General features: G+C 39.7%; 1 protein-coding gene across 4 annotated transcripts; it reads right to left on the bottom strand.

Moving 5' to 3' along the window:
* Positions 1 to 272: 272 nt before the first annotated feature.
* On the bottom strand, positions 273 to 25351 carry LOC135485680 (pleckstrin homology domain-containing family D member 1-like). Of its 4 annotated transcripts, none has more exons than XM_064768042.1 (13): positions 25156 to 25351; positions 23254 to 23347; positions 22885 to 22974; positions 22381 to 22460; positions 21498 to 21589; positions 19825 to 19877; positions 18985 to 19079; positions 18418 to 18511; positions 16798 to 16979; positions 15838 to 16121; positions 15031 to 15177; positions 10506 to 10608; positions 273 to 7043 (listed from the first exon to the last, which is right to left on the bottom strand). In XM_064768042.1, exons 1-13 carry the CDS (start codon positions 25257 to 25259, stop codon positions 7016 to 7018), a joined length of 1446 nt encoding a protein of 481 aa, XP_064624112.1. In that variant the 5' UTR covers positions 25260 to 25351; the 3' UTR covers positions 273 to 7015. The 4 variants fall into 4 exon arrangements, with proteins under 4 accessions (XP_064624112.1, XP_064624110.1, XP_064624111.1 ...); XM_064768043.1 differs by lacking the exon at positions 10506 to 10608 and adding an exon at positions 11985 to 12039 and having other exon boundaries at positions 6911 to 7043; XM_064768040.1 differs by lacking the exon at positions 10506 to 10608.
* Positions 25352 to 26576: the final 1225 nt, after the last annotated feature.

Below are 26576 nucleotides of genomic sequence, written 5' to 3'. Positions count from 1 at the left end.
ATCTCACCAAGGGTGTATGGCCAATGGATGGACAGGACACTTAACTTTCTGTGCAGTAGTGAGAGACGAAAGATTGGAGTTGCTCCTATACTAGCCGGTGTAACAGTAATAAATGTCCGTCTGGGAAAGGTTTCAATGTAAATTTGTTTTATGATCGGGACTACAATCTTCCATCTTCTGTCTTTGCATCACAGTCCCAAATCCAGTTTGGCATCAGCGACTCAAATGTTATTGAAAACAAAGATAGAATTTAATATAATAACAGAACAATGTTACATTTGGACCAACTTTTATTGGATATCAATCAATTCTATTCAAGAAAGTCACCAGGAATTTCATTTTCATAACATACATGCGTGTAGCATAAACAACCAATTGATAAAACCACCATGAATAAGTCTATCTCATTTGGAATCAGTCAGTCAATGTCATGTTGTAATAATATAAGCACAGGCCATTTAACATACTGCCAGGAGCCAACTCGGTTGCAGGCTCACAATGGAAATCCTGAAGAAATTAGAAACTCTTTCAAAACGAATTGAATGTTGATTTCAAGGGTGGGGGTCTCTTCTTTGGTTCACGGAAGACAGCCTCCCAAGTTTTAAATGGGCATTCACTTCATTTTGAAGGAGTTCTAATTGCTTTTGGATTTTAAGTTCTAGCCAAAATGGTGGTGCCTGTGGGCAATCCTTAAAGGAGACAAGACCACTAATGAATATTCATAGGGTCCAGGCCTATCAATTAGACGAGTGCATGTTTTTAACTCTCAAGTACCTATTTGGAGAGGTATTGAAAAAATATTTGTTGTGGCAAGTCTACAGATATAAAGAAATTATTTGATGAAAAAATTAATTTCGAATTTTGCTAATTTGGTAATAGGGGGCGTGTTTTGAGATTTTTCTGCCAGTTGGCTGAAAAGAGTGGAAATATCAATGTCTGTCTAGTTTGTAGATTATCAAAAAATTTCCGTGGTCAACTACCAGTTTATTTTTCACCATTTACTTGCCCGACTGTCCGGAATATCATACCAAAATTTCAGATTCACAACCCCACGCAGTAGTTGATGCGTCGCGGTCAAACATTGACAATTTAACTGCTAAAAGGCTTAAAAAATCAATGGTGGTCTTGTCTCAAAGGGAGACTCTAGGCATACACTAGGAAGGTCAGATTTAGTTACACAAAGATGCCAATAGGGGTCTCTCCTATCGCACAGTACATTAAGACTATTCACACTTGTATGAGGAATGGAATCATCACTGAATGGAACACCGGTAATATTTATTGCATTCCATTGTTTCCAAAAATCAAAGAGAGTCTACGACATTACTGGTGTGTATAAAAAATGTATGGACTCTCAATGTACTTGTTCATCCTCAAACAAATACATGTAGTTAGGCAATTGGAGTTTGAATTCAGTGCATGCACATGATGAGCACTTACCCGGTAAGTGGTATCAGGTGGAAGCAGCTCAGACCCCACCGAGACCAATTAGTTATCAGGGCGCTGAGGTCCCACCATAACCAATTTAACATCTGATGGACCGATCAGTGTTTTCTCTAGAGGGGGTCTTGGGACACGTGTAAATGCCAACTTACATGTAGTAATTTTGACAAGGAAATTTACCCAATTGACAAGTTCTTGCCACTGTTGTCCCCCTGAAATTTATTTCTTGAGGAAACACTAGAGAGCGCGACTTTTTAAGGGACATCAATGTCGTATCTGGTTTTATTCAAGCGTGCTCCAATCGAGACAAGAGCATGATGACCTCAATTTTATTAGCTCAACACAACATATACCACGAACATGACTATCACTTTTACACATAAGTGCCCGATATCTTGCTTACATCATGTGAGCAAACTGAATTGCAAGACCTTTTCATAACTTGACACAGCTGGATCGCAATCAATAGTCTGGTCCCCAGTTTGTGTCAAATTTTGATCTGAGAGTTGATAAGGAGTCAGTTGTTCCTCAAAATAGAAAAATATATTTACGTATACACAAAAATATATAAGCTGTCATGTACAAGGCCAGCAACAGATTCATTGTATCCTTGTCGTGACTGGGATTGATATATTCTAAAACACATTAATTACAACGAACTACAGTCAACAGTGTATAGTACACCGTGCCCCTGAGTTGCCTTGATTTGACACCTGTGGGTTCGGTTGGGCAACTATCACCACTTGAGTTGGTGAAAAATATGGAAGAAGTGAAAAAGCAGTCAAAATCACATTTCATTGTTTAGTTTACAGTGTTTTAGAAGAGAAACTGTTACTTTTATGTTGGTATTGGTTGTCCTCCAGACATTGAAAACAAGCAGGTCAAGCACTGTGCCTCCTCCTAGCAGATTTGATTGATCTCTATGACATTGAAGGCAAACAGGTCAACCACTGTGCCTCCAAGCAGATTCGATCGGCCACTATGACATAGAAGGCAAGCAGGTCAACCACTGTGCCTCCAAGCAGATTCGATCGGCCACTATGACATAGAAGGCAAGCAGGTCAACCACTGTGCCTCCAAGCAGATTCGATCGGCCACTATGACATAGAAGGCAAGCAGGTCAACCGCTGTGCCTCCAAGCAGACTCGATCGGCCAATATGACAAAGAAGGCAAACAGGTCAACCACTGTGCCTCCAAGCAGATTTGATTGGCCACTATGACATAGAAGGCAAACAGGTCAACCACAGCGCCACCAAGTGGATACGTGTACGTTTGGCCTCTATAACACTGAAGGCAGGTAGGTCAAACACCAAACTGGGGAAGAATCCTTTATGGTAAGTTTGTTTCAATATGCTAGATTTAGAAGATACACTCTAACTAACAGAAACTGACATCACCCATGGTTAACAGTTTAAATGATACAGAGCAGCTAGCCCTTTAAATCCACAACTTTCTCCACTTTTTTCTTCTAATTCGACAAAACTTTTGAACATGATCAAACCTGAATATGAAACTATCTACATTTTGACACTCAGTATACCTGTACAATAACTTAGCATTAGCAAGAATAAATAGAATGCTCTCTTCTTGTTAGTAGACGGCTGCAAATACATTTATATTCTTTTGAATAATTGGGGTCATTTCAAATTACATGTATGTTTGTTGATATATAGCCAAAATAGAATGCTAGTATGCTAGTAAGCTAGTATGCTAGTATACTAGTATGCTAAGCTGTCTCAGATGACCCCTATAAAGAAGTTGACACCATACTTTCAAAGCCATGCACGTTAAGTAAACTTTGATTATCTTGCTACAGTGTTAAGAAAAACACCTCAGATTCAATAACTTGGTTCCAATCATGCTTTGACCCAAACCTAGCTCTGTACATCAGGCCACACATATTAAATGTCACATTAAAAATCACAACCGGAAAATATCTTAGAAAATAGTCATACTCTTTATGGCAAGTTTTACTACTTATCAAAATATATACATATACATCAATTTGGCTAGGATCTCGATTAAATGTATCAATTTACACTAACAATGCACTACATTAAGAGGAATGGCAACCGCAGTAGAAACTCCCTATGAAGTCCGAATTCACACCTCAACACTGTTTTATATACTCAAACTTTTTTTGGTAGAAATTACCGAAATGTACAAGGGGTGTCTTGTTGTACAAGTTGTGCCAATGAGAGCTCCTACTGGACTTGACTGCATGCTGAATTCTTAAGTAAGGAGAATGATCCATTTTCTCCTCACTAATGTAAGCAAATGAGTGAGAATAGTATTACTTAAGTTGTACAAATGAGAGCTCCTACTGGACTTGACTGCATGCTGAATTCTTAAGTAAGGAGAATGATCCATTTTCTCCTCACTAATGTAAGCAAATGAGTGAGAATAGTATTACTTAAGTTGTACAAATGAGAGCTCCTACTGGACTTGACTGCATGCTGAATTCTTAAGTAAGGAGAATGATCCATTTTCTCCTCACTAATGTAAGCAAATGAGTGAGAATAGTATTACTTAAGTTGTACAAATGAGAGCTCCTACTGGACTTGACTGCATGCTGAATTCTTAATCTTAGTATAAAGGTATTCTAAGTATAAAGGAAAGTGATCCATTTTTTCCTCACTAATTGTAAGCAAATGTGTAAGAATAGTATTACGGGTACTTAAGATTCAGAAACAGTAGGCACCACCTGAATTCTAATTAACATGATTAATCAATGTCATTTGCCCTGGCAATAATAATAGGATATTAATCAGATAATTATTTCATATCTAATGTTTGTTATAGGACAATTATCAGTTTCAGGAGATCATGTAGTGTAGCACAACCCATTTGATAAAAATCACCAGTGTCTTGCATGACTCATGAGTCTCTGTCAGAGGCCCAAATAAACAAGTGTTATTTTGTGAATGAAGTCAAGGACCTGGACAACCAAATGTCACAAATGCGCCAAATGGCTTTTATGTAATATTAGGTTGATTAAGTCGTTTAGTGCACCCTATCAAAATGGTACATTGACAAGTGACAGGTCAAGTAGGCCTAGATCAGGACATACATATTGAACCGGCATGTGATACCTTAATAGACAAGGCCTAGACAGGTCAATGACACATTGAAAATTGCAACCTCGTGCAAATGGAGTGCATTATCAGTAAGACAATATAAGAATATAATACTGAAGTCATGGGACTACACGCAGTAAGAAATACATTTAGTCACAGGTACCTGGGGGGTAAGTGTTATTTGTGACCCATTAAACCAAAATCAGTAGTAAGTCGTATGGCGTTATCAACATATTTAAATGACCAAGTATGGATTAAATCTTGATATAACTTAGATCAGAAGCTAAATTTGGATATACTTGTTGGACCTGAGCTATTCATTATACAATAAATATGTACGGTGAAAACAAGATACCTTTACCAACACTAGGTTTTTATGATAATACATCAGCCATTTTTCTTCGAGGACTTTCACAAAATTTGCTTTTAAAACGCATTTTAAATCTGTCAACCTTAATTTTGTCCGAGTCATCACACATTAGGCTTACTGTCTCCTACAGAAAGACGTTTATAAATTAGAAATGGTTTTGATAGTTTTAATGCACATTACGTATAAGTTAACTAAAACACAACCATGGGATTACAATTTCCGCTAATATAACGGTACAAAAGACTCCATGAACAAATACGGATAATGGAAATTAAACATAAATTAATGTACACATTATGCACAAGATACTACAGGAGATTGCAACTTCCAAATGCACCAACGGCTTTCACTTAAGATTTGACCATGGGCACGATCTTTTTCACTTGAACTTGAAATCCAAAAGCAATTCGAACTTCTTCAAAATGAAGTGAATGTCGATTTTAAACCTTGGAGTCTCTTCTCTGGAAAACAAAGAACAGACTCCCACCCTTGAAATGGGCATTCACTTCGTTTTGAAATAGTTCGAACTGCGTTAGGATTTCAAGTTTGAGACAAGATGGTGGCACCTACTGTCAACTCCTAACATTAGATTCACAGTACGGGCAATATGAACAGGCCAAAGGAAGAAGGTGTTGTTAACAAATAAAGTGCAGTTGATCATGTCAAATTCTGATCGGTCTAAGCAACACTTATATTGTATATTGCAAGTGTAAGAGAGAAATCTTCCTAAATCACATATAAGGTATTGTCCATTAGTATCACGTCTCTTGATATCATAACCTAAGCAAATCAGTCTTATATTTGCACATCTCTCTATCCCAAAATCCCAGCATTCATTTTGAGCATTTGAGAATAATTTTATGTACTGAATTTTGATTTCAAACTAGTCTTTCGCCCATTCAAAGAAATATTCATGTTCGGGCAACAATTTATCCAAATGATATCCATTACCATCCACAATTAAAAAAATAATTCATTTTATCGTTACCAAACTTGCATTGGACATTTTCATGGAATGCAATTGTTGCTTACCTCATAAACCAAGGCCTATCAAATTTTTATGAAAAATATACAGTGGAGATAACCCACCCAAAAAGGGGCCATCCAATCCCAATGGGTTACCTTGACTGGACCACATCGCGGTCAGCTTTTCGATGGTTTCCCCAGAAGACCATGTGGGAACTCATAGTTCCCCTCCCTACTCCCTGCCCCCATGCATGCCAGTTCACCCACTCCCAAGGACACACAACACATAGTCTCTCTCACCCTGAACACAATTTCCTGAAACTCACTGGATGGCCCCAGACTATACTGCCCAATTTGGCCCCAGCTCAAATTCTTGCATTGCAGAATAATAGAACACAACCAGTTCTATACATACATGTATATTTACATGTACAAATAGTCTGTCATCGCTATATTTGAAAAGTGACAATCAGTTATAAAAAATACTTCCTCTTTGTAATCTATACAAAGGAACTGTTGGTCGGACGATTTCTCATACAATACTGTAGAATTTGGATTAAAGAGACCATCGCACCAAATCAAAAAAAGCCCAAATTTTTCCCATGCATGATCACAGCCAATATGAGTGATATTTTTTCTGTGAAAGGGTCTTGCCTTTACTTCCTGGTAATTGACAAAAAAGAACTCGCAGCATTTTGACATTGAACACATTTTAACAGGGCACCGTAACTTCACCACTCAAATCCAGTGGGTGGTGTGAACTTTTTGGAACCAACCTCACCACAATCTGCAGTCAGAACAGATGGCTGGGTCGGAGGAACTCATCGGGAGCAGTTTGCAAATGTCTGCAAGTAATGTCAGCCCTGCATCAAGTCAGCACTTAAGTTGTGTCCTGGATTATCATACACTTTTTGTGCAACTCTGACATAGATCAACAGCAAGGCAAGCTAGCAGACGCGTGCCAGCCAAACTAATCCAGAAACACGGCAACTAAATTGGCACTAAAGTCACGCTGCACCACACTATTTTTTTCTTGCCTTGTCTGTTTTTAACGGTGCAGTTTTGTCATGTATTTTAATGTCCTTGTCAGCCATGCTCACAGATCTCTTGACTGCAGCAATATCAGGACTATCATTTGAATTGGTAAGATGGATACAGTCAATGTTCTCCTCCGATTTCGTCCATTCTGAAAAAGGAAAAATGCAATATGAAATTGGGATAGATCATTATCAAAGTTTGAAGAGGCTCTCATGAAGGGAAGTTAGGTCGGTTTTTGGTGGTGTCACCAGCATCTGTAAGTTATAATGCACCCCCCCCCCCACAGAATGACAGGTACTGGTGTGGTTTAAACTGCCATGTGCTTTTTTTAAAGGTTAGACTACACTGACCTTGAGCAGCTAACATCTTTATGAAATTTTTTTTTCTTCAAAGAACACTAAAATATTTATTTTCATACGTCCTCTTCTGGAATATATTTTGTTAACAAAATCTGAGCCTTAACTTATAAAAAGTCACCCTTTATGGTAAAAGGTAAACCAGTTCAAGCCAATTTTTTCACCCAACCTGACCCAACACGAGAGTCCCTTCAGCTTCAAAGGAAGATATTCTAGACGTGAGATTTCATTTAATTTTGTTATAATTGCCTATGAAAAGATTTGAAAAATTACAAAACAGCAGCACAGTTACCGGTATATGGCATGTTCACAAAGAAATATTCCATAGCTTCCACAATACTAGTGGGCACTCTACATTTTACAAACGAGGGGTGCTTCTTGAATTCATAACACTCACAGTAGAGGCAAAGTTACAACCACAACACTATGAAATTTATACGAAGGCCAACACTTTTTCATTTCATTTTCATACACGGACAGCTTCAGAATATGTCACACTTATATTGGTGTATAAAATCACAACATCTACCTGTCAAAGCAAAGTATATACACAGAGTTGAGCAGCAATCTAATCATGTCTCAAGCTAAAGGAAGACTGCAATTCCGTCCCGACAGGAAGCTTGAGAAGAACTAAATGTCTGTTAGTATATAGAAGCACTTCAAAGTTTTCAAGACATCTCATCGTCTATGCATGCTCTGCATGGCGTCAGTTTATGGACGGTTATGAAAAAAACTGGTATACTCGACTCTAACATTTAAGAACAAGTTGCTTATACTGCAGCACCAATACCAAGTTCAAAATGGCTAGATAATCCAGCCAATGAATTTAAGTATCACAGCCGAATTTGACCTGAAATAAAGTGCTGTTACACAAGTGATCCAGAAATCTGTAGCTCTATGTGGAGTGTTGCTCTCAGTTAATAGCCAAACTCAGGATGGAATGTGGTGTTTAAACTCTGTGTCTGAGAAGAAATAATCTACTGGTGTGTTCCATGGTTAGGACAATAATGAAAGTCTGACACAGCGAGCCTCAAAGTTGTGGAGTAACTGCAGCCCCAGGCATTGCTACAACCTCCTTAAAGGGAGTGAATAGGCAGCAGCGAGGTTGGAAAGATTAGGCTACACAAAATCACCAACAGGGGTCTTTTCTATCTCACAGTATATCGAACTAATCACAGTTGACCAGGAATATATTTATTGCAAAACAAAACACGACCCTGTCCTCAAACTGTGCATTTTAGTCAGAAGAAGACAATTGACTTGACCTCATAGCTCCTGCCTGTAGTCCCCCTTTAACCTAGAATTTGTGTGTCAGTCTCTATAATGTAACGTTTTATCAATAAATTCAATGACAATTTCACTGTTTATTGTCCTAGCCATGGTAACCCCTTTCTGTGCTTGTGCTATCTGAATCAAGGTTTGGATCCATCCCCTGATGCATCTTAAGTATTAGTATGCGCAAGCATGCGTCATGCCAGAAGAGTGGAGTAAGTAGGATCAAATAAAACACAAATGCTTATTACATGACCGTTGTGAATCCCTGAACCTGCTTGGATAAACAATGGCAAGTGACTGTCTCATAAAAACTGATGAGACGTCTGTCGGCAACATCCTCGTGGGCTGCTCAATGTGTGACAACCTAGGCCTCAAAAACACGGCCGAAAGTAAGTATGCAGTCCCAAAAGGAGAAATATAAGGAGAGATGAAAAGAAATTATCAAGTGTTTATCACATCCTCCTAGCACACTAGAGATTCCCACTGCTGATCTTACATGCACTTGTATCTATAATCTACTTTAAACTTTAAGCTAAAGCCCAGAGAAAAACTCAAATGATGAAGAGAACACCACAGAAGATATGTTTGACAATTTCAGAGTGAGTTTCAGGTGTAGAAAATCACCTTGAAGCAATGAGAAAACTTTTTTGTGGTGCCTGATAAAATGTCTGACACCAATCGTGTCATGCCTGACATTTGCAAGGTTTTATACAGTGGAACCTCCCTTAGCGGACACCTCTCTAATAAGGACAACCTCTCTATTAAGGACACCAGTTTTGGTCCCAAATTGGTTGTTTCTATTCAATTTGACCTCTCAAATCGGGACACATCTCTATTAAGGACAGCACTTGCCAGTCCGAGGGTATCCTTAATAGAGATGTTCTAGTGTACTTATAATCTGACAGGCAGTGTGAGTGGCGTCTGCCAAACTATCAAGGTCTATTAAGTGTAACTCGTCATAGACCCCGACATTTCCGACAGCAACTTAATATGAGGACAAAATTGACATTCAAATAAAGAAAGCCTGGACCCTGGCATGCAAATAAACAGACACTCACAGCTGCTTGATAAGGTAATATATTTGGAAAATAACTCTTGCTCAGATGTCAGCGGAGCATTCAATATGAAACAGCATTCTGTCATTAGAGATTAGGTGGATACCGCTTGGATCACCTAGGAAGAACAAGTTTATTGAGAGTATATTTAGTATATTCATAGTTCAGATTAAGAGAAAGGCTGCCAGCGTGCTCTCAAGTAAATCTGATGAGTGACAGAATTCTATTCCCCACCTGTACTAGACGATAGTACGACCTCAAAACATGCCAAAGGGCAACCCCAATAATCACAACTGCAACTGGTGCAGAGTTTCTCAACTATCTACAACTACATGTATCATGTCCTCTAGTATGCTGATGTGCAAAAGTATTCCTACAAGAGGCACTAATGTGTATAAAGTAAAGCGACATCTCTTTTCACAGCCTATCATAATCAGTTGGTTAAAATGGCCATCCTTTCGGGCACTAATTTCTGCTGCCTAACCTTAAAGGACTGGAAGAACAGTTTAGGCAAATTCTTACGCATTCAATGTCATCATATTTGCTCTAGAATCTCAGCCATAAACAAAGATACCAAACATGCCCTTTCACCCACAAAACACACCAACCCCCCCATACTCCAGTTGGTCTTTATTTTTCTTCCAGTCCTTTCAAGTTGGTCACCCCCCACAGTGTATTAAGCAACAGGAAACTACTTCTAAGAGACTGAAAATGAAAACAAGTCAGAAGCATGCAATGTTCTAGTGGAATCAAACCTACTGCATATATCGAGAAGTTAGTAGATATTATATGCACAACCTTGTATCCAGGGGTTCAATCACATGCTTCATGCAATGGAAATATCACAGAAACACCCCTGGGAACAAGGTCACTGATGCCGTGCCGGGATAGTGCATTCTTGCAAACTCTGGAAGTGGAAGTTACCTGTTGGACTCGAACGCGTCAAAGTCAACTGATTTACTTTTCCATGATATGACTGGTGGATTTATGGACTCAACGCGACATCCACCATAGCTGGGATATGAACCTAAGCAGAAATTCATAAGCATTCACAAGCGAGCCAAGAAATGTACAACTAACGTTGCAGAAAAATCCTGAAAACACCCAACTTCTGCAAGCTATGAAACTCAAAGGACTAAACTCGATTTTAGTGAGAAAACAAGTCTTATCTGCGATGAAAATATTGTCAACTCAATGGAGAATATCTTTAGGCTGTTTTACAAGGTGCGTGTTCATCAGATCCCACTTAAGTCTTGGGTTGGTTCTCACAAGGCTAGATTACCTGGAGTAAAATCGCACTAAAGGGGGTAGGTAAGTAGCACTGGCTTCGATCTGGTTTGAGCCCGATGGTGGCGTTGGCTAATCTTAAAAGGTCTTCAAGGCCTAACGGCTTCACGCTCAGCTGAGAAAAATTGGTGGTTGTTGTTATCATGCCTGACACAGCCGTCACTGCACGTACAGTTTACATCCGAATGATTGACAAATTTTTTACATTAAAAAGTATTAAGTGAGAGAATATGTCCAGGAAAGTTTTTCACTAGGCATTCGCATGCATTGTAGAAAGGCTGATTTGTATGAACATAGCGTAGGGGCTAGAATATAGCATAAAGCTCAAAGTAACTGCCAAAAGAATGACAGGACAGGACAGATCTCACAGAGTGGTTGTTGATGCATGAGCTCATCCCTGCATTTAGATTTTATAGTGACCCGCTCATAATTACAATGTCAAAATTCACATGCCTGATTTACAGCATCCTGGGACCATACAAGCAGTGGCAGATGGACAATTCAGCTTGTAAGTACTTACTTTAGAGGTGTTGTGTGGAAATAGAGGTTCAAGCATGAGGGGGGGAGGTTTATTTGCCACTGAGTAAAAAAATGTTTGAAGAAAGGTACAGATTAGAGTTTATAACAGCCTCTCATTACATGGGCAGTGTCCAAGTTATGAAGACAGTAGCCTACCGCTATTGTACCTGGTAAGATGGATAGCAGGAAATTACACACAAATTATGGAGGGTCATTGCTATGTTCCTAGCTGGGTTTAATCTTACTCCTATATGATCAAAGGCCAAATTAATGTTTTTTCATGAGATGCCTGCTATCCCAGAAAATCACAGATATGATGCTGGGCCTTGCACAGAGGCCTTTTGTCTCAAAATCTATTTTCTGTAACATGTGTAAATACTAAAGAAATTGTTGACTGAAATAAAGATAAGTTTGGAAACCAAGATGACTAATGGTTATGATGCATTGCAAGAAAATTGGGTACTTAAGAGAATTTTCTGTTAACATTAGTTGTACATATTTCGCTCGTCTAATCCCTTTATGAACTAAGTCATTAAGGGATCACTCAATTGACTGATTATATATAGCTCCTACTCTGAGTTAAGTGCAGCAAAATACCTTAGATTTCAAAAGGCAGTTTCATCCATTTCGAATCTTTCATGTGCTGTGACCTCTGTAGATAGAATGGACAATAGTTTTGATAGTGGCGATGGTTGAAAACTACCATAAGTGAAAGGGATGGAAAAATGTACCAGAGGTACGAAAGCTGTGAGATGACCTCAAAAGAATGAAATAAGTTAGCACGCTATGGCCATTCTCACTTGACTAACGATATTCTATTTCTTCGAATTAGCATAATGTTTTGATTTGTTGAGGAAATGAAGTCACCACTTGAATTTCGCCAGCTTTTTGGGGAGAAACAAAGCCAGCATCAAAAGGGTCCAAGTCAAATGATAAACACATGAAATGACTTAAACTTGCAGAAAAGCAAGACCATCCCGAAGAACAAGGACAAAAACCAAGTGGTAAAACAAAATGAAATGGCCAGGGCCATTGTGCTCACCTCATGTGGAGGAAAGATGGATAAAGAGCATGGTATTGTGTCATGTAGTGTTAGGTTTGATGTAGGTCCAAGCAATTACAATTTCCCCAAAATGGCCAATTTACAGTACACTCGACCTCTGTGACCTTGAAAAGTAGGTCAAATCAAAGAAGACCCGGGTGACACATTGAATGGTTGTTAGAATTAGATGTACCTATGATATAAAATTGGTGCCAATCGGGCAAGTCATTACTAGGAATAATGGCATTTTGAAGAATTTCGGATTTGGCCCCCTCCCTGGAGGCCAAACGGCAAATCAGATCGCACCAAACTTCGGTACCTGAGATCACCTGACCAAGGGGTACATGTGTACTTAATTTGTGATCAATAGTCATTGCAGTTAAGAAACGTGCCATAGTTACGGCCTGACGGCGAATTTACGCCATTTGACCTCTGTGACCTTGACAAGAAGGTCAAATTAAAAACCTGTGTGACATATACTGTATGGTGGTTAGATGTACCCATGATATCAAATTGGTGGCAATCGGGCAAGAAGTTAAGGAATAATCACATTTTTAAGGTTTTTGGATTTTGCCCCCTGGTGGTCAAGTGGTGAACCATATTGGACCAAACTTCGGTCCCTGCGATCACCTGACTAAGGGGTAAATGTGTACCAAATTTGGTATCAATAGTCATTGCAGTTTAGAAACGTGCCATCGTTACATCCTAACGGCCAATTTACACCATTTGACCTCTGTGACCTTGAAAAGGAGGTCAAATCAAAAACCCGGAGGATATATGATGCACCTTTGCTAGAAGTACCTACCATATTTTTTTCAAAATTTCCCGACTACTATTAAGGGAGATATTGCATATTTTCACTTTTAACATTTGGCCCCCTGGTGGCCAAACCATGAAACGAATCGGACCGAAACTTGGTCTCCAAGGTGTCATTACATAAGGGTACATGTGTACCAAGTTTCAACTCAATAGCTCTAACAGTTACGAAACGTGCCCTGCTAACGGACGACGGACGACGACGACGACGACGACGACGACGACGACGACGACGGACGACGGACGCCACGGTATGGGATAAGCTCACCTCTGCTAAGAGGTGAGCTAAAAAAATTGTAACAAAAATGAAAAATACACAAGGTTAAATAGATATAGTTGTCACTTTCACAGTAGTCAAGAAAATCAAAGGCATGAATTTGACTTATTTTAATTGTGAAATGCTGAAGGCGATGAGCTTTTTGATAAAGGCAAAGTAATAGACTGACACACATCACAAAATGAGTGCAAATCAGGTCGAACAGAATCAAGCATTTATACATGTTAGGACTTTGAAGGAATACATACTACCTTATATGGTAATGGAGTCTGTTACAGTAACTTTAAAGATACCGGATAAAGTATTTTTTCAGTGGAAGTCTACAAGGAGTTGTATGAAGATAACAAACACAAGATGTATGTCACTGAGGTTCCTAACACTAAAGCCATCCTTAACAACATATTGTTTGTTTGATGTAACATTCAAGTCAAAAAACTTAAGGGTATGTACATAGGCAAATATATCTTTTCATCAAAAGGACACTAATTTAAAAAAAATTCATCAAAAACGAAGAAAAATTAAAAATAATAAAGGAAAAATTAATTTCCCAAAATAATTTTTTTCGACGCACATTTTTCTCCAAGTAGGTGGCAGGGTAGGGTTACATCAAACAAACTATTTTTTAGGTATGGCTTAACTACAGGCTACAGAGGAGCTTTGAATCACCCTTCCAGAGCCATCAACTGAAAAGTAAATGGTTTTCCCAACCAACAATGTACAAGATAGTTGTATGCTGACAAATATGTCACAATAAACATCATAAAACTTTTAATTTTCATGAAGAACTGGTGCAGTTTCATGCAATTATGGAGTGTTCTGGCAAGGCAAACTTTGTTTGATAGTAGGATAAAACGACCAAAGGTAACTTTCTTAAACAAAAAATTGGCAAATAAAAAGAAAAACACACCCTTCGCCATGCAATGTAACCAGGCTTTAGGAAAAAAGTCAACCATATTGGACTCTTTTTGGCCAACTAAGACAAATGCAGGTTAGTTTTAGACAATGCCATGCTGTTAAGTATTTACCATCCAAATAACAATCTGATGAAATACAAAAATTACGGGTTTTAGATTTGCAATTGTAGCCAAGTTAGTAAGTAATGCATTGTACATCCACAACAGCTAATTCAGACCACATTTGATGAGTCACTCAGTGCTACATATATCTACATACTGTAGAGGACTACATGTACAGTCATGCACAACATCAAATTTGTTAGAGCACAGACTTTTAGTGAGACAAATTAAGACATCAACTTCATCCAGCCAGCAACCGTTGTGAGTTTAATATACCTTACATAAAAAGGAACAGAGTCTCCTCAGAGAAATATTTTAAAGAATCTTCACAACTAATTCATATTCACTCATCATGGGACCACTCTAACATGAATAACACAAAGGTATTGGTAACCAAAAACCAAATTCTCTTCACCAATAATTTTCATGCAGCAGGATGAAATTTAACTTCAATCGAAAATCAATGTCAACATCCCCTCGCCCGATACTTACTCAACGATTGCACCCGTTTTCGCCTCTCCTGATACCGCTTTGACTTGGCGCGTGCAACAAATGTCTTTCTGGCTGTCAGCGTGGTTTGCATAAGTATCGGTTTGTGATCGTCCATTTTGGCCTCGATGGCAAGCTTTTCAAAAAATGCTGCAGAGGAAAATGCGGAAATGTGAAAAATATCAGAATAACAGAAAAATAAGCAGATTCAACTTTCATGCTTGATCAACTTTTATCTAACTTTTGAAAACAAATGAAAATGACACATGTTGCACTACAGGGTGGCCCAGAATTATTTTCCTTTGCACAATAGAATTCTATTGTGTATCCATTGTGTGAGGGAAAATAATTCTGGTCCACCCTGTAGAGACACTATGGTTTGGTTCAAAATGTTGCATAATGCTCTCATTTTCACAACTGCTCTCGGATTTTCATCAAACCAACCTCAAATTGATCTTTCCTTCATGATCAAGCATTTTATTTTTAATCCATTCTGGAGAAGCGGTGGTCGGAATGAACTTTTGAATGGATTAAAGCACTGGGACATGAGGTAACGATAAATTTGAGGTAGGTTGGATGAAATTCGGAGTGATACTTTTGAATGAGAGCGATTTACAACACTTCTAAACATCTTGAACCAAACTATATTACTAAGACAAGTCATACGGCACATTTACCCACAATCTAGAATCCCTGCTGGTACATCTGAAGAAAAAAATTCAGAGTTCTTGCCCAGGATTGAAGTCAGGCTTATTGGCGTGGTAAAAAGTTGTGTTAACCACTTGGCTATTGGGCTTCCAAGCAACTTACACTTTAAGTGAGTGACATTGCCTAACATTTCCTCCTTGTCATTCTGCGAATACTTGTTCCCCTTCTTGTTTAATTTTCGATCCAGATTCATCAACGACACCTCGGCATTCTGTAATCGTCTCTCCGTCTCGAGCCGCGCTATCACCTCCTCTCGCAGCTCCGCTTCAGTTACTTTTTTCTGTTCGATGAGATCTTTTATAGAAGATTGCAACTCGTCAGCGTGTTCGCTGATCTCGTACTTTTCTTCTTCAAGTTGTTTGGCATGTTCTTCGTTCTGTTTTAATCTGTAGTATAATAAAAACAAAAGAGAAGCGTAAGCAACCCCAAGCCACTCAAAGAAGAAATGGGAATTTCTCAGGATGACGCTAAGACTTCCCAAAACCACACCAGATGTTGCTGCTCTTTTACAAGTGAAGGTGTCCTTGAACAGTTGTTTGCTTGATGCAACGCAACCAACATTGCCTAATCCCAGCTGTATCCACCTCACCATCAACGAACATTAACTCAGGAATGCGTATTGGACACAGTACTAAACTTTAGCCTGAGAGCTGCGAGTTCAAACCCCTTCGGAGTTTAAATTCCTTTGTTCCACGTAATGCCTGGAGGTTAACTGATGCATTATATAGCTGCTCCTAAATATTCTCAAAGTGCTTCAGGAAACCAAAGCACTTTAATCAGGATTAATTGGAAAAGCGCTCCTGTAAACCCAAGAAATATTCGCGACCATATATTTCGTGGTTTCATGAAATCACAACTTTGGTGTGATTTTAATTCAGCATTTCCACAACCCTGTAACAGTTATTTTAAGTAGATGTCCTTTTTGGCAGTCATATACATGCCATTATCCTTAACGAAAAAAAAGGCACATACACATTTTGGGGTTTATAATCACGATAGCACATGAGAGTTTAACTCTGGAATGCCAGAATACAAGCACATTCGTGCATAGCAGTACTGTACCTCTCTTCGGCCAAAGATTTCTCTTGCAATAACTTCTGTGTTTCCGCTTCGATTGACTGCATTTGTTTATTCAGTTCTATGGTGGCTTCGGAATATTTCTGTTTTTCTTTTGATAACTGCCGTGTCAGTTTTGCTTGTTCGTCTAATTTTTTCTTTGTCTTTTCTTTATCCTTCGCCAACCGCTGGAATTATTATGAAAACGTAAATAAATATACACAAAGTGGCAACAGGAGCCTACCATGCAACACATCACATTTCAATCAAAAGTTTTCTTCTTGTGCTCCGCAAACTTGATCGAGGTAGGGGCCTCTAAGTCAGCGAATTCATGCGTTGAAAAATTTCTTTTGCCAGACTGATGTGGTACCAAGAAAAATACCTGCTAATGAAATGGCCAGGGCCATTGTGCTCACCTCATGTGGAGGAAAGATGGATAAAGAGCATGGTATTGTGTCATGTAGTGTTAGGTTTGATGTAGGTCCAAGCAATTACAATTTCCCCAAAATGGCCAATTTACAGTACATTCGACCTCTGTGACCTTGAAAAGTAGGTCAAATCAAAGAAGACCCGGGTGACACATTGAATGGTTGTTAGAATTAGATGTACCTATGATATAAAATTGGTGCCAATCGGGCAAGTCATTACTAGGAATAATGGCATTTTGAAGAATTTAGGATTTGGCCCCCTCCCTGGAGGCCAAACGGCAAATCAGATTGCACCAAACTTCGGTACCTGAGATCACCTGACCAAGGGGTACATGTGTACTTAATTTGTGATCAATAGTCATTGCAGTTAAGAAACGTGCCATAGTTACGGCCTGACGGCGAATTTACGCCATTTGACCTCTGTGACCTTGACAAGAAGGTCAAATTAAAAACCTGTGTGACATATACTGTATGGTGGTTAGATGTACCCATGATATCAAATTGGTGGCAATCGGGCAAGAAGTTAAGGAATAATCACATTTTTAAGGTTTTTGGATTTTGCCCCCTGGTGGTCAAGTGGTGAATCATATTGGACCAAACTTCGGTCCCTGAGATCACCTGACTAAGGGGTAAATGTGTACCAAATTTGGTATCAATAGTCATTGCAGTTTAGAAACGTGCCATCGTTACATCCTAACGGCCAATTTACACCATTTGACCTCTGTGACCTTGAAAAGGAGGTCAAATCAAAAACCTGGAGGATATATGATGCACCTTTGCTAGAAGTACCTACCATATTTTTTTCAAAATTTCCCGACTACTATTAAGGGAGATATTGCATATTTTCACTTTTAACGTTTGGCCCCCTGGTGGCCAAACCATGAAACGAATCGGACCGAAACTTGGTCTCCAAGGTGTCATTACATAAGGGTACATGTGTACCAAGTTTCAACTCAATAGCTCTAACAGTTACGAAACGTGCCCTGCTAACGGACGACGGACGACGACGGACGACGACGACGACGACGACGACGACGACGACGACGACGACGGACGACGGACGCCACGGTATGGGATAAGCTCACCTCTGCTAAGAGGTGAGCTAAAAAGCTACTGGTAATCATCAATCATGAAGCAGTTCCAGACCTGAATGTTTCCTCAGAGCTACAAGAAACTGCATTCAACCGAAGAAGCATACCTTTAATGAACCTTCTAAACTCTCAGTTCGCTGACACAGTGCAAGTTTATCTTCTTCCACTTTTTTCATTGCCTGAGCGGTTTCCTCTAACACTCTGGAAATACAAAGTAATATGAGAAATTATAGGATGCACAAGCGGCAGGCGGCCGTCCATTTTGCATGTATGAACGATTGACAGCCCCAAAACTTGTCTAGAAATAAATTGTAGGCCAGCCAATGAATGAATTGTAGGCCAGCCAGGTCTGTTGTGTCAGTGAGTAGCACACCATCGGTTATAAACAATAGTACACATAGATGGGGTTCCTGAACAAAAAGGTCTTTGATTGACTAGAGTGATGTGCCAGAACCAGGACAAACCAACCTTGAATGACAGCCTAGGGCCAGTCGAGTCGAGATGAAGTCAAACTTGAATTATCTAAGTGATTGCACGAACCAACAGAATCAATACACCGAAATCCTGATATTAGATTTTTTGGTGAAATGTGATGATGCCATTTCTTCCATACTACTTGGTGTCATTGATGATTTCAAACTGGAATTTGCACAAATATTAGCTAAATTACTCACTGTTTTAATTTTGACTGTTCCTCTTTGAGCTCCAACATAAACTCTTCCATTTTTCTCTTTTCATCCTCCAAAGCCACTTGCACTTGCTTAAGTTGCTGGAAAGAAACAAATGCATCACGTTTGAAAATAATTGGGAATTAAATACATGTATGTCACTCATCCACACTTTTGAAAACATAAATGTATCAACTATCACAGCCCCATACTCAACATTTTTTAGCATGTCTACTGGAGCATTCTGATATTCTTAACAACCTGTCATATAAACCCCATAGCTTAACACTTTTGCTGTGGGTGATGTGCATAGCCTGTCATGTACATGGCCCAATGACATGCAGGTGACATGCTATGCCCACTAAAATTTAATTCACCATCACTTGGTCACACCCTCTCCCTCTCAAAACATGCCAAAATCATGAGGGGAAAAATATCAGTTTCGTCCCAATAGCATCGATGGAGACACTTCTAAATAGTCTAACCGTAAAAAGTAGGCTCAACTGTTCGGTATTGGTATCACTGTCAGCACAGTGAAAGGGTAAACACAGTATCCTGGCTGAATATGACATTCTGCTCCATCAGCAATACAGTAGAACCTCTCTTAGCAGACATCTCTCTATTAACGACAACCTCTCCATCAAGGACACTAGTTTTGGTCCCAAATTGGTTGTTTCAATTCAATTTGACCTCTCTAATCAGGACACCTCACTATTAAGAACCGCACTTGTCAGTCCCGAGGGTGTCCTTTAATAATAGAGAGGTTCTACTGTACATGTAGAGGTCAAAGGTCCCTCTCTACCACAGAATACTTAGCACGAAGTGTGAGCGATGAGCGCTACTAACCTCGGTCTTTTCTTTCTCATCCTGAAGAGCAATAGCCTCTGTCTGAAATTTATCTGTAACGGAAAGATGGCGTCAATATCAAGTGGTGGTTGTCGCTTACATCCTTGGATTGTCCTCCGTCTCCAGGAATACAGTGCTCGAATATACGCAATGTAATATAAAACCACTCATTTATAAGGACACCAGGATTTTGTGTGCCAATCATATGGTAAATGTATCACTAATTCAGTTGTAAAGAATGTCATGCCTTTGTCTCCAGAAGAAAGGGTTTAAATCCACCGAGAAAGATGAAGACGTCGGTAACGTCGAAAACGGAAGTGATGTGACGGACGCTCACAACCCAAGTAAAAATTTTGACGATTTTCCTCTACTGGAGACCACAGTGGAGTAAAGCATTTGTTACAACATGAAATGTATGAACAGCCGATATCACAACCATGGGGCCATGATTGGCAAAAACTAAAATCTGTAGTGATACTCAACTCATTACACTATATCACGTAACAGCCACATGTACATGCAGAGAGCAAATGCAGAGGAAAAATCTACCAAAAAGAAAATGATGACATAGGATTATAGAAGTGTTCCAACCTGCCATGTCATCAGATAATTTGGAAAAATGTATCAGTACCATGATTTAGAAATAGGATCAAGTGACCGGGAGCTTATCTTTTAAAATCAACTCAAGAAAACGTAACTAGCTTCATTTATTGAAATAACGCATCATTGAAATCTGAGCCAATTTTATACATGTATATTAGAAGATCGTTCCTGAGGTATATTCCACTACTGAGCATGAATGGAAATTGACATCATCATCATCACTAGTCGGAGGCTTTTTCTGATTTCTTAATCTTGATTGTGCTGGCAAAGCACAGCATAGCAGGACCATGACTTCTCCAAACAGAATCATTGAAAAATCATTTTAAAAATGCATTTAACATGGCTCTAGATGGACTGTAACCCAAAGTCTACCTAAAATTTGCAAGCCATCTCCAAAACCAGCTCGCAACACCAGCGAAAATCATTTATTAGAGATCAGAATTAGTGTATTGATGCATGAGGCAAGCTGGTGAATTATCCTCTTGGCCGACTAAATCCCACGCCCAATTGAAGCTCAGGTGGTTTGGCCACATCACAAGAGCCAAGGGAACCCTAGCAAACATCATTCTGCATGCACAGTAGGAGGCAATCGAAAACGCGGCTGACCAAAGAGGATTTGGATGGACAATATTAAGGAATGGATGGGAAAAAGGATCGGAGACCTGATCCGCCTTGCAGGGGATAGACGGGCATGGTGCCATGTAGTCAACTGCATGGAGTCGCCCCAATGGCCGCATGGCTAATGGAAAATAGATAGAGAGATAGAATTGAAGAGAAAGTTGACACTAGTCTAGTATTTAGCTGCTCAATGAAGAAGGTTTGACAATAGAAGTTTGAGCCACTATGATGGACCAGAAAAGAATTATTAAAGAAGTTTGCGTTACTTTTATGTTAGCGGGGCGTGGCATTTGGCTTGGCATCAGGTATAATGTGAGACTTCATGCCTGGCGGCTTGCATAAATATCAAAATGGGTGTTTTTCAGCGTAACTTTTTATTTTTGTGATTAATATTATCATTTTTATTATCATATCGACTTAAAAACTATTAGATTACATTAACACTTTCTTACTGAAGTAGTCTTGTCTCTCCTTTGCCATCTGAAGACCCTGATTCTCAAGTTGTTGGATCATGACATCACCCATCTGAGCATTATTCCACGTTCTGGAAAATAAAAACAATAACATTGTATTGTCAGTCTGTGAAGAACATTTCAAAGGTGATTATCTCTCAGTCGGCGTTATCGGCTAAAAATATTTCAACCCATTTCCTGCAGACAATCCCAAATGTGACCAATCACAGCAAAATCCACCCATTTCATGCATACAATCCCAAATATGGCCCATCGCAGCAAAACCAGGCGCATGTCGCTCCAAGCTCGGCTGAGACAGGACTGGGAAGGCATTCTAAAAAATGCCATAACCATGGTAAATGAAGCCCGTAGTATCCCAGACCAGCATACCAAACCGTCGCATTGAAAACACAAAATATTGTATAGTATCTCATGTATGTAATGAGTTGCTTTACTTGAAAAGAGCTGAATACTTGACTTGCCAAACTCAGAAATGCAGCGCCACTCGCGGACAAAGATAGAACAACTCGACATTTTTTTCACCGGTCGGTTTTCGCTGCGCATGCAAATTCACACAGGTAAACTGGTTATAACTGTGGTACGTCTGTTTCTTAACACGTAATAGTTATCAGATTGCTAAATTATCTTAAATCATGAGCCTTAAAGAACTTTTTGAACTCTCAAAAACTTACACAAAACAAGTTCAGATTGCCGCCATTATTAGTTTCCGGATGGCTGGTACGCATACGCAGCGAAAACCGGTGAAAAAAATGTCGAGTTGTTCTATCTTTGTCCGCGAGTGGCGCTGCATTTCTGAGTTTGGCAAGTCAAGTATTGGATTTAGCGGAGTTTGCACTTGAACTCTTCATCTAGATTTACTCACATCCGTCCTGCCTGGCGCAGTATTGTCATCCATTTCTCTCTCTCCCACTCTGTTTCCATTGCCAAAATGATGGAGCCCTGCTGATGAAACAAAGTACTGAAATTGGCATTAAAAGCAGGAAAGGTGATCCTAAGATCGTGTTAGCCTTGTCAAAAGCCCACAGAACATGCAAGCAGCATGGACAACATACAGGTGTTTCTACTTAACTCGCACTTGTCTCTTTTGTAATGTACATTATACTTGTTGGCAGGAAACTCTGATTACATCACATCAATTATTTATCAGACTAGGACAGAAGGTAGCACTTGGAAATTACTTGATCACTGACAATCTGTCTATCTATCTTTCTATCTATCTATCTATCTATCTATCTATCTTCCTGTCCCATAGTCATGCAGCCGTTGGGGCAACCCAGTGCAGTCAACTACGTGACACCAAAGTTCAGTTGTCTATCCTCAGCGAGGCAGATCAGATCTCTGGTCCTTTTTCCCTGACAATACGTACAAGGAAATCCTCATTAATGATGTTGACAGCAAACTGGTGCCCAGGCTCTTCTATCTCTGCTACCTGACAATCACCCAGGGGTATCACGCCCTGAAACAAATACAAGGAAGACTACAGTTGAATTGATAGACAAACACACATTAAGTTCATCCGTTTGTCTTCCAAGACTGATCAGAAAACTTTGGATGGAAAACTGTCTTGTTGGTTGCTGCAACATTGTGGGTTTGTTGGGGTCTCAAAAGCTTCTTTACAGAGAGAAACTCCTACAGGTCTACAGTCATTTTCGCCCATGACCATCGACCGGCCTCCCTCACGCAGACATCACATCAGGTTTTCAAAGTGAAGTACAGACAACAACAACAAGCTAACCTTTGGATGAATATTGAAGAACTTTCTCTTTTCCATTTCCTTTTTCTCTGAATCAGCATAGTAAAGAAGAAAGCCATCTTTTACCATGAAAAACCTAGTAGAACAAAAAAAGAAGTCATCAGTGGCGTAGTAAAGATGAAAGCCATCTTTTACCATGAAAAACCTAGTAGAACAAAAGAATAAGTCATCAGTGGCTGTGGTGGCGATCGACATAGACAGCATCTAGCCAGGGCGGTCGCGGGTGGTAAGACTTTCTCAGAGTCACCCCGACACTGCTCCAACTAATCTAAAGACGTACCGGTAAAGAAGCCAAGCTAGCAAAATAAATCATGAAATGGTACCAAACACAAACAGACCGACACGAACAATGTATTAATGTATGCACTTCTAATGTCATTTTAAGATTAATGCATTGTATTTTGTAGTCCTACTGCAGCCTACAGTTTCGGTTTCAACAGGATGACTATCACGGGCCGGAGTGGACACAATGCATTATTTAATGTCAACACCAATTCAGAATTATGTCCCACATAATTCAAAATAAGTGTTGACATAAATCGGAATAAGTGTTGACACAAAATATTTTGTGTCAACACGAAATACAATTAACGTCCCATACCTATAAATCGAATTTGTGACTAGCCAACATTAGACATATTTCTGAATTAGTGTTGAAATTAAATATTGCATTGTGTCCACTCCGGACAGCCACAGTGAGTTGATATCTATGACGTCTCAGAGAATGGTAATAAAGTGTTGAAACTTGGTCGGCTGGACTCTGGAATGGTGAAATTTGAGCGACTTCAACAGGCAGACAGTGCATGCAAAATTTCAAAAAACTATTCTATACCGAGCTACTTCCTCTCAAGTTACTCCTCATGTATCCATTGATTGTACTCCAAATCGGATCACAAATAGTCATTAAAAGTGCAAAAAAAAACCAATGAGCACCACTGATGTGACAAAATGGCGAAAAGCTATATCATCCTGTAAGATCCGACGTGAACACAGCCTGCTATGACTTCCCAATAAACCAAATATAGACACCCAACACCCTAACGCCCCCGACAGCCAAACAGGAAACTTGTTGCGACAATATTCAATTCAATTCAATTCAAATAAGACTTATAGAGCGCAATTATCCAATAACGTATGATTGCTCGGCTGCGCTTTGAAAACAAAGTCACCATAATCTCGACTTCAGCACCTTTTTGAATGTGCTCACAGTTGGAGCATTTCGCACATTCATGTCTAGTCTGTTCCAGAGTTGTGTAGCATACACCACAAAACTTCTGCCACCATATGATGCCAGGCGGTACCTGGGTACTTGGAGCAAACCTAGGTTCTGGGACCTCAGGGATCGGCCGGGATAGACATTGACCGGGTTCGAAATGTCCCGCTTGTTTTTAGTTTACGAGAAGTACCGAAAGAGAGCGTGCAATATCTATTTTTGGTTTATTGTGAAGTCACAGCAGGCCGTGTTACAGGATATGACTTTTCGCCATTTTGTCACATCAGTGGTCTGAGTGGTGCTCGTTGGGTGGTTGGGTTTTTTGTGCGCTTTTAATGACTACTTGTGATCCGATTTGGAAAAAAATGGATACATGAGGAGTAACTTGAGAGGAAGTTACTCGGTATATAATATTTTTTGGAATTTTTCAATGCACTGTCTGCCTGCTGAACTTGAAGTCGCTCAAATTTCACCATTCCAGAGTCGCGCTGACCAAGTTTCAACACTTTCATTGCCATTCTTTGAGACGTCATAGATATCGTGCTCCTGCCAGCCATAGACGACGACGACGACAGTGACAGCAGAGCACTACACATCATGCACACACACCGAGTCGACTGACATGACTGACACCATGGACACAGTCACAGTGACTGACAGCACACACCCACCTCTTCGACCACTTGTTTGATTGGTGGCCAAAGGGCTTTTTCAGCAACATTCCGTGCATTTGACATTTGTTCCGCATGTCAAACGTTCCCTCGTTATCTGGCATGACTAAATGGGGGATTTGTGCTGAAATAAAGATGAGTTAGAGGAAGTTTTTTGTCGTCTTCCTGCAACATGACAAGGGTGTGGACACCATATTTAATCACGTTTAAAAGTGCTCGATCACGCGAGACTTTACGAGAGCTGGTCTCATCGAACAATTTCTACTTTTTGTTGGTGCATACAAACATAGTGCCAACTAAATATTAGTTTTCTGGGTGTATTGCATGTTTTATACAATATTGCTAAACTTTTCTTTATTTGCTTGGTTTTATTCATGAAACAATTAATTTAAAAGTTTAAATAATTAAGATTCAGAGCGTATGAATACATTACCATTTTCAATGTGAGGTTGCTACTTGGTGCGCATTAGATCTATTCCGATATATCACAAAATAATGAGTTTTGGGGGTCATTCTGAACGACGTCTTCAAAAAGGCCAAAAACATAATATTTCCTTCATATTACCCCGACGTGCCAGCAGAAAGTCCCCTTGGAGGCGCATTCTCAGACATGGGAGGAACTTGCACAGTGCATAAAAATAGCGTGAATGATAAAGTTTGTCTGCTAAAAGGCAAATGTCAATTGTCATGTCGCTTTTGTATAATATCGCCTCTCCTCATCAGCTCATGGGCACTCCACCGGCTGTAACAAAATATCAGGTGGTATACACATCAGGTATTTAGAAAATGGTCACGTAAATTGCAGCAACATATTTATACACTTATCCGGTTCTGGCGTCTACGACAATATATACGCCTTTAGATAGATTACGATCATGTAAACGATTCAATGTTGATTATTTATTAGATCACAACCATTTTATTAGATCCCTGAATGGTGCACCTCCAGATATTTGCGAACTGCCAGTTTGCATTTGTGTGTTGCGAGAACTCGTCCCCACGTTGTTGTTGTTGTTGTTGTTCCCACGTGGTACTGTAGACCTGATTAGAACTCCAAGGCCTTGGAACTCTAAGGCCGGACTTTAGACCCCTAAGATCAGACCTTAGAACTCTAAGGGCAGACCAATTGCTCCCGATGGTCTTCGATCAACAGTTGTCAGGTTGTGATCATGGAGATGTCGGGCTAAAAGATTGTTCTCATCGAATTTTGTGTCCAATTTCCAAACAAGGCAACTTCCTTGAGCCTATTACAGTTGCCATCAGTAATCGTCAGTGTTGATTTCGTATTTGCTGCCAGGCTTGTCGGGGTGCTACCTTATCAATAACCCGAATTGTATGTATAATGCAAAATGTACAAGCATACACCAGAAATTGTGCACGCGGCCGCCGGCCGCCGCGCGAAATCAGAAAATGTCTGGATT

The sequence above is a fragment of the Lineus longissimus genome, chromosome 3 (assembly GCF_910592395.1).
Source record: "Lineus longissimus chromosome 3, tnLinLong1.2, whole genome shotgun sequence".
In the NCBI taxonomy this organism is placed as follows: Eukaryota; Metazoa; Nemertea; class Pilidiophora; order Heteronemertea; family Lineidae; genus Lineus; species Lineus longissimus.
The sequence above is the reverse complement of the archived record's forward strand: the minus strand, read 5'-3'. Positions and strand labels throughout refer to the sequence as shown.

Bases quoted from the DNA above. Each gene is read 5' to 3' on its own strand.
- LOC135485680 (XM_064768040.1), bottom strand. From the start codon at position 25,259: ATGCCAGATAACGAGGGAACGTTTGACATGCGGAACAAATGTCAAATG. The intron at 16,122-16,797 runs GTACAGTACTGC...ATTATACTACAG, and splicing joins AAATCTTTGGCCGAAGAGAG to ATTAAAACAGAACGAAGAAC. The intron at 7,044-15,030 runs GTAAGTATCGGG...TTCCTTTTTCAG, and splicing joins AAAACGGGTGCAATCGTTGA to AATGGACGAAATCGGAGGAG.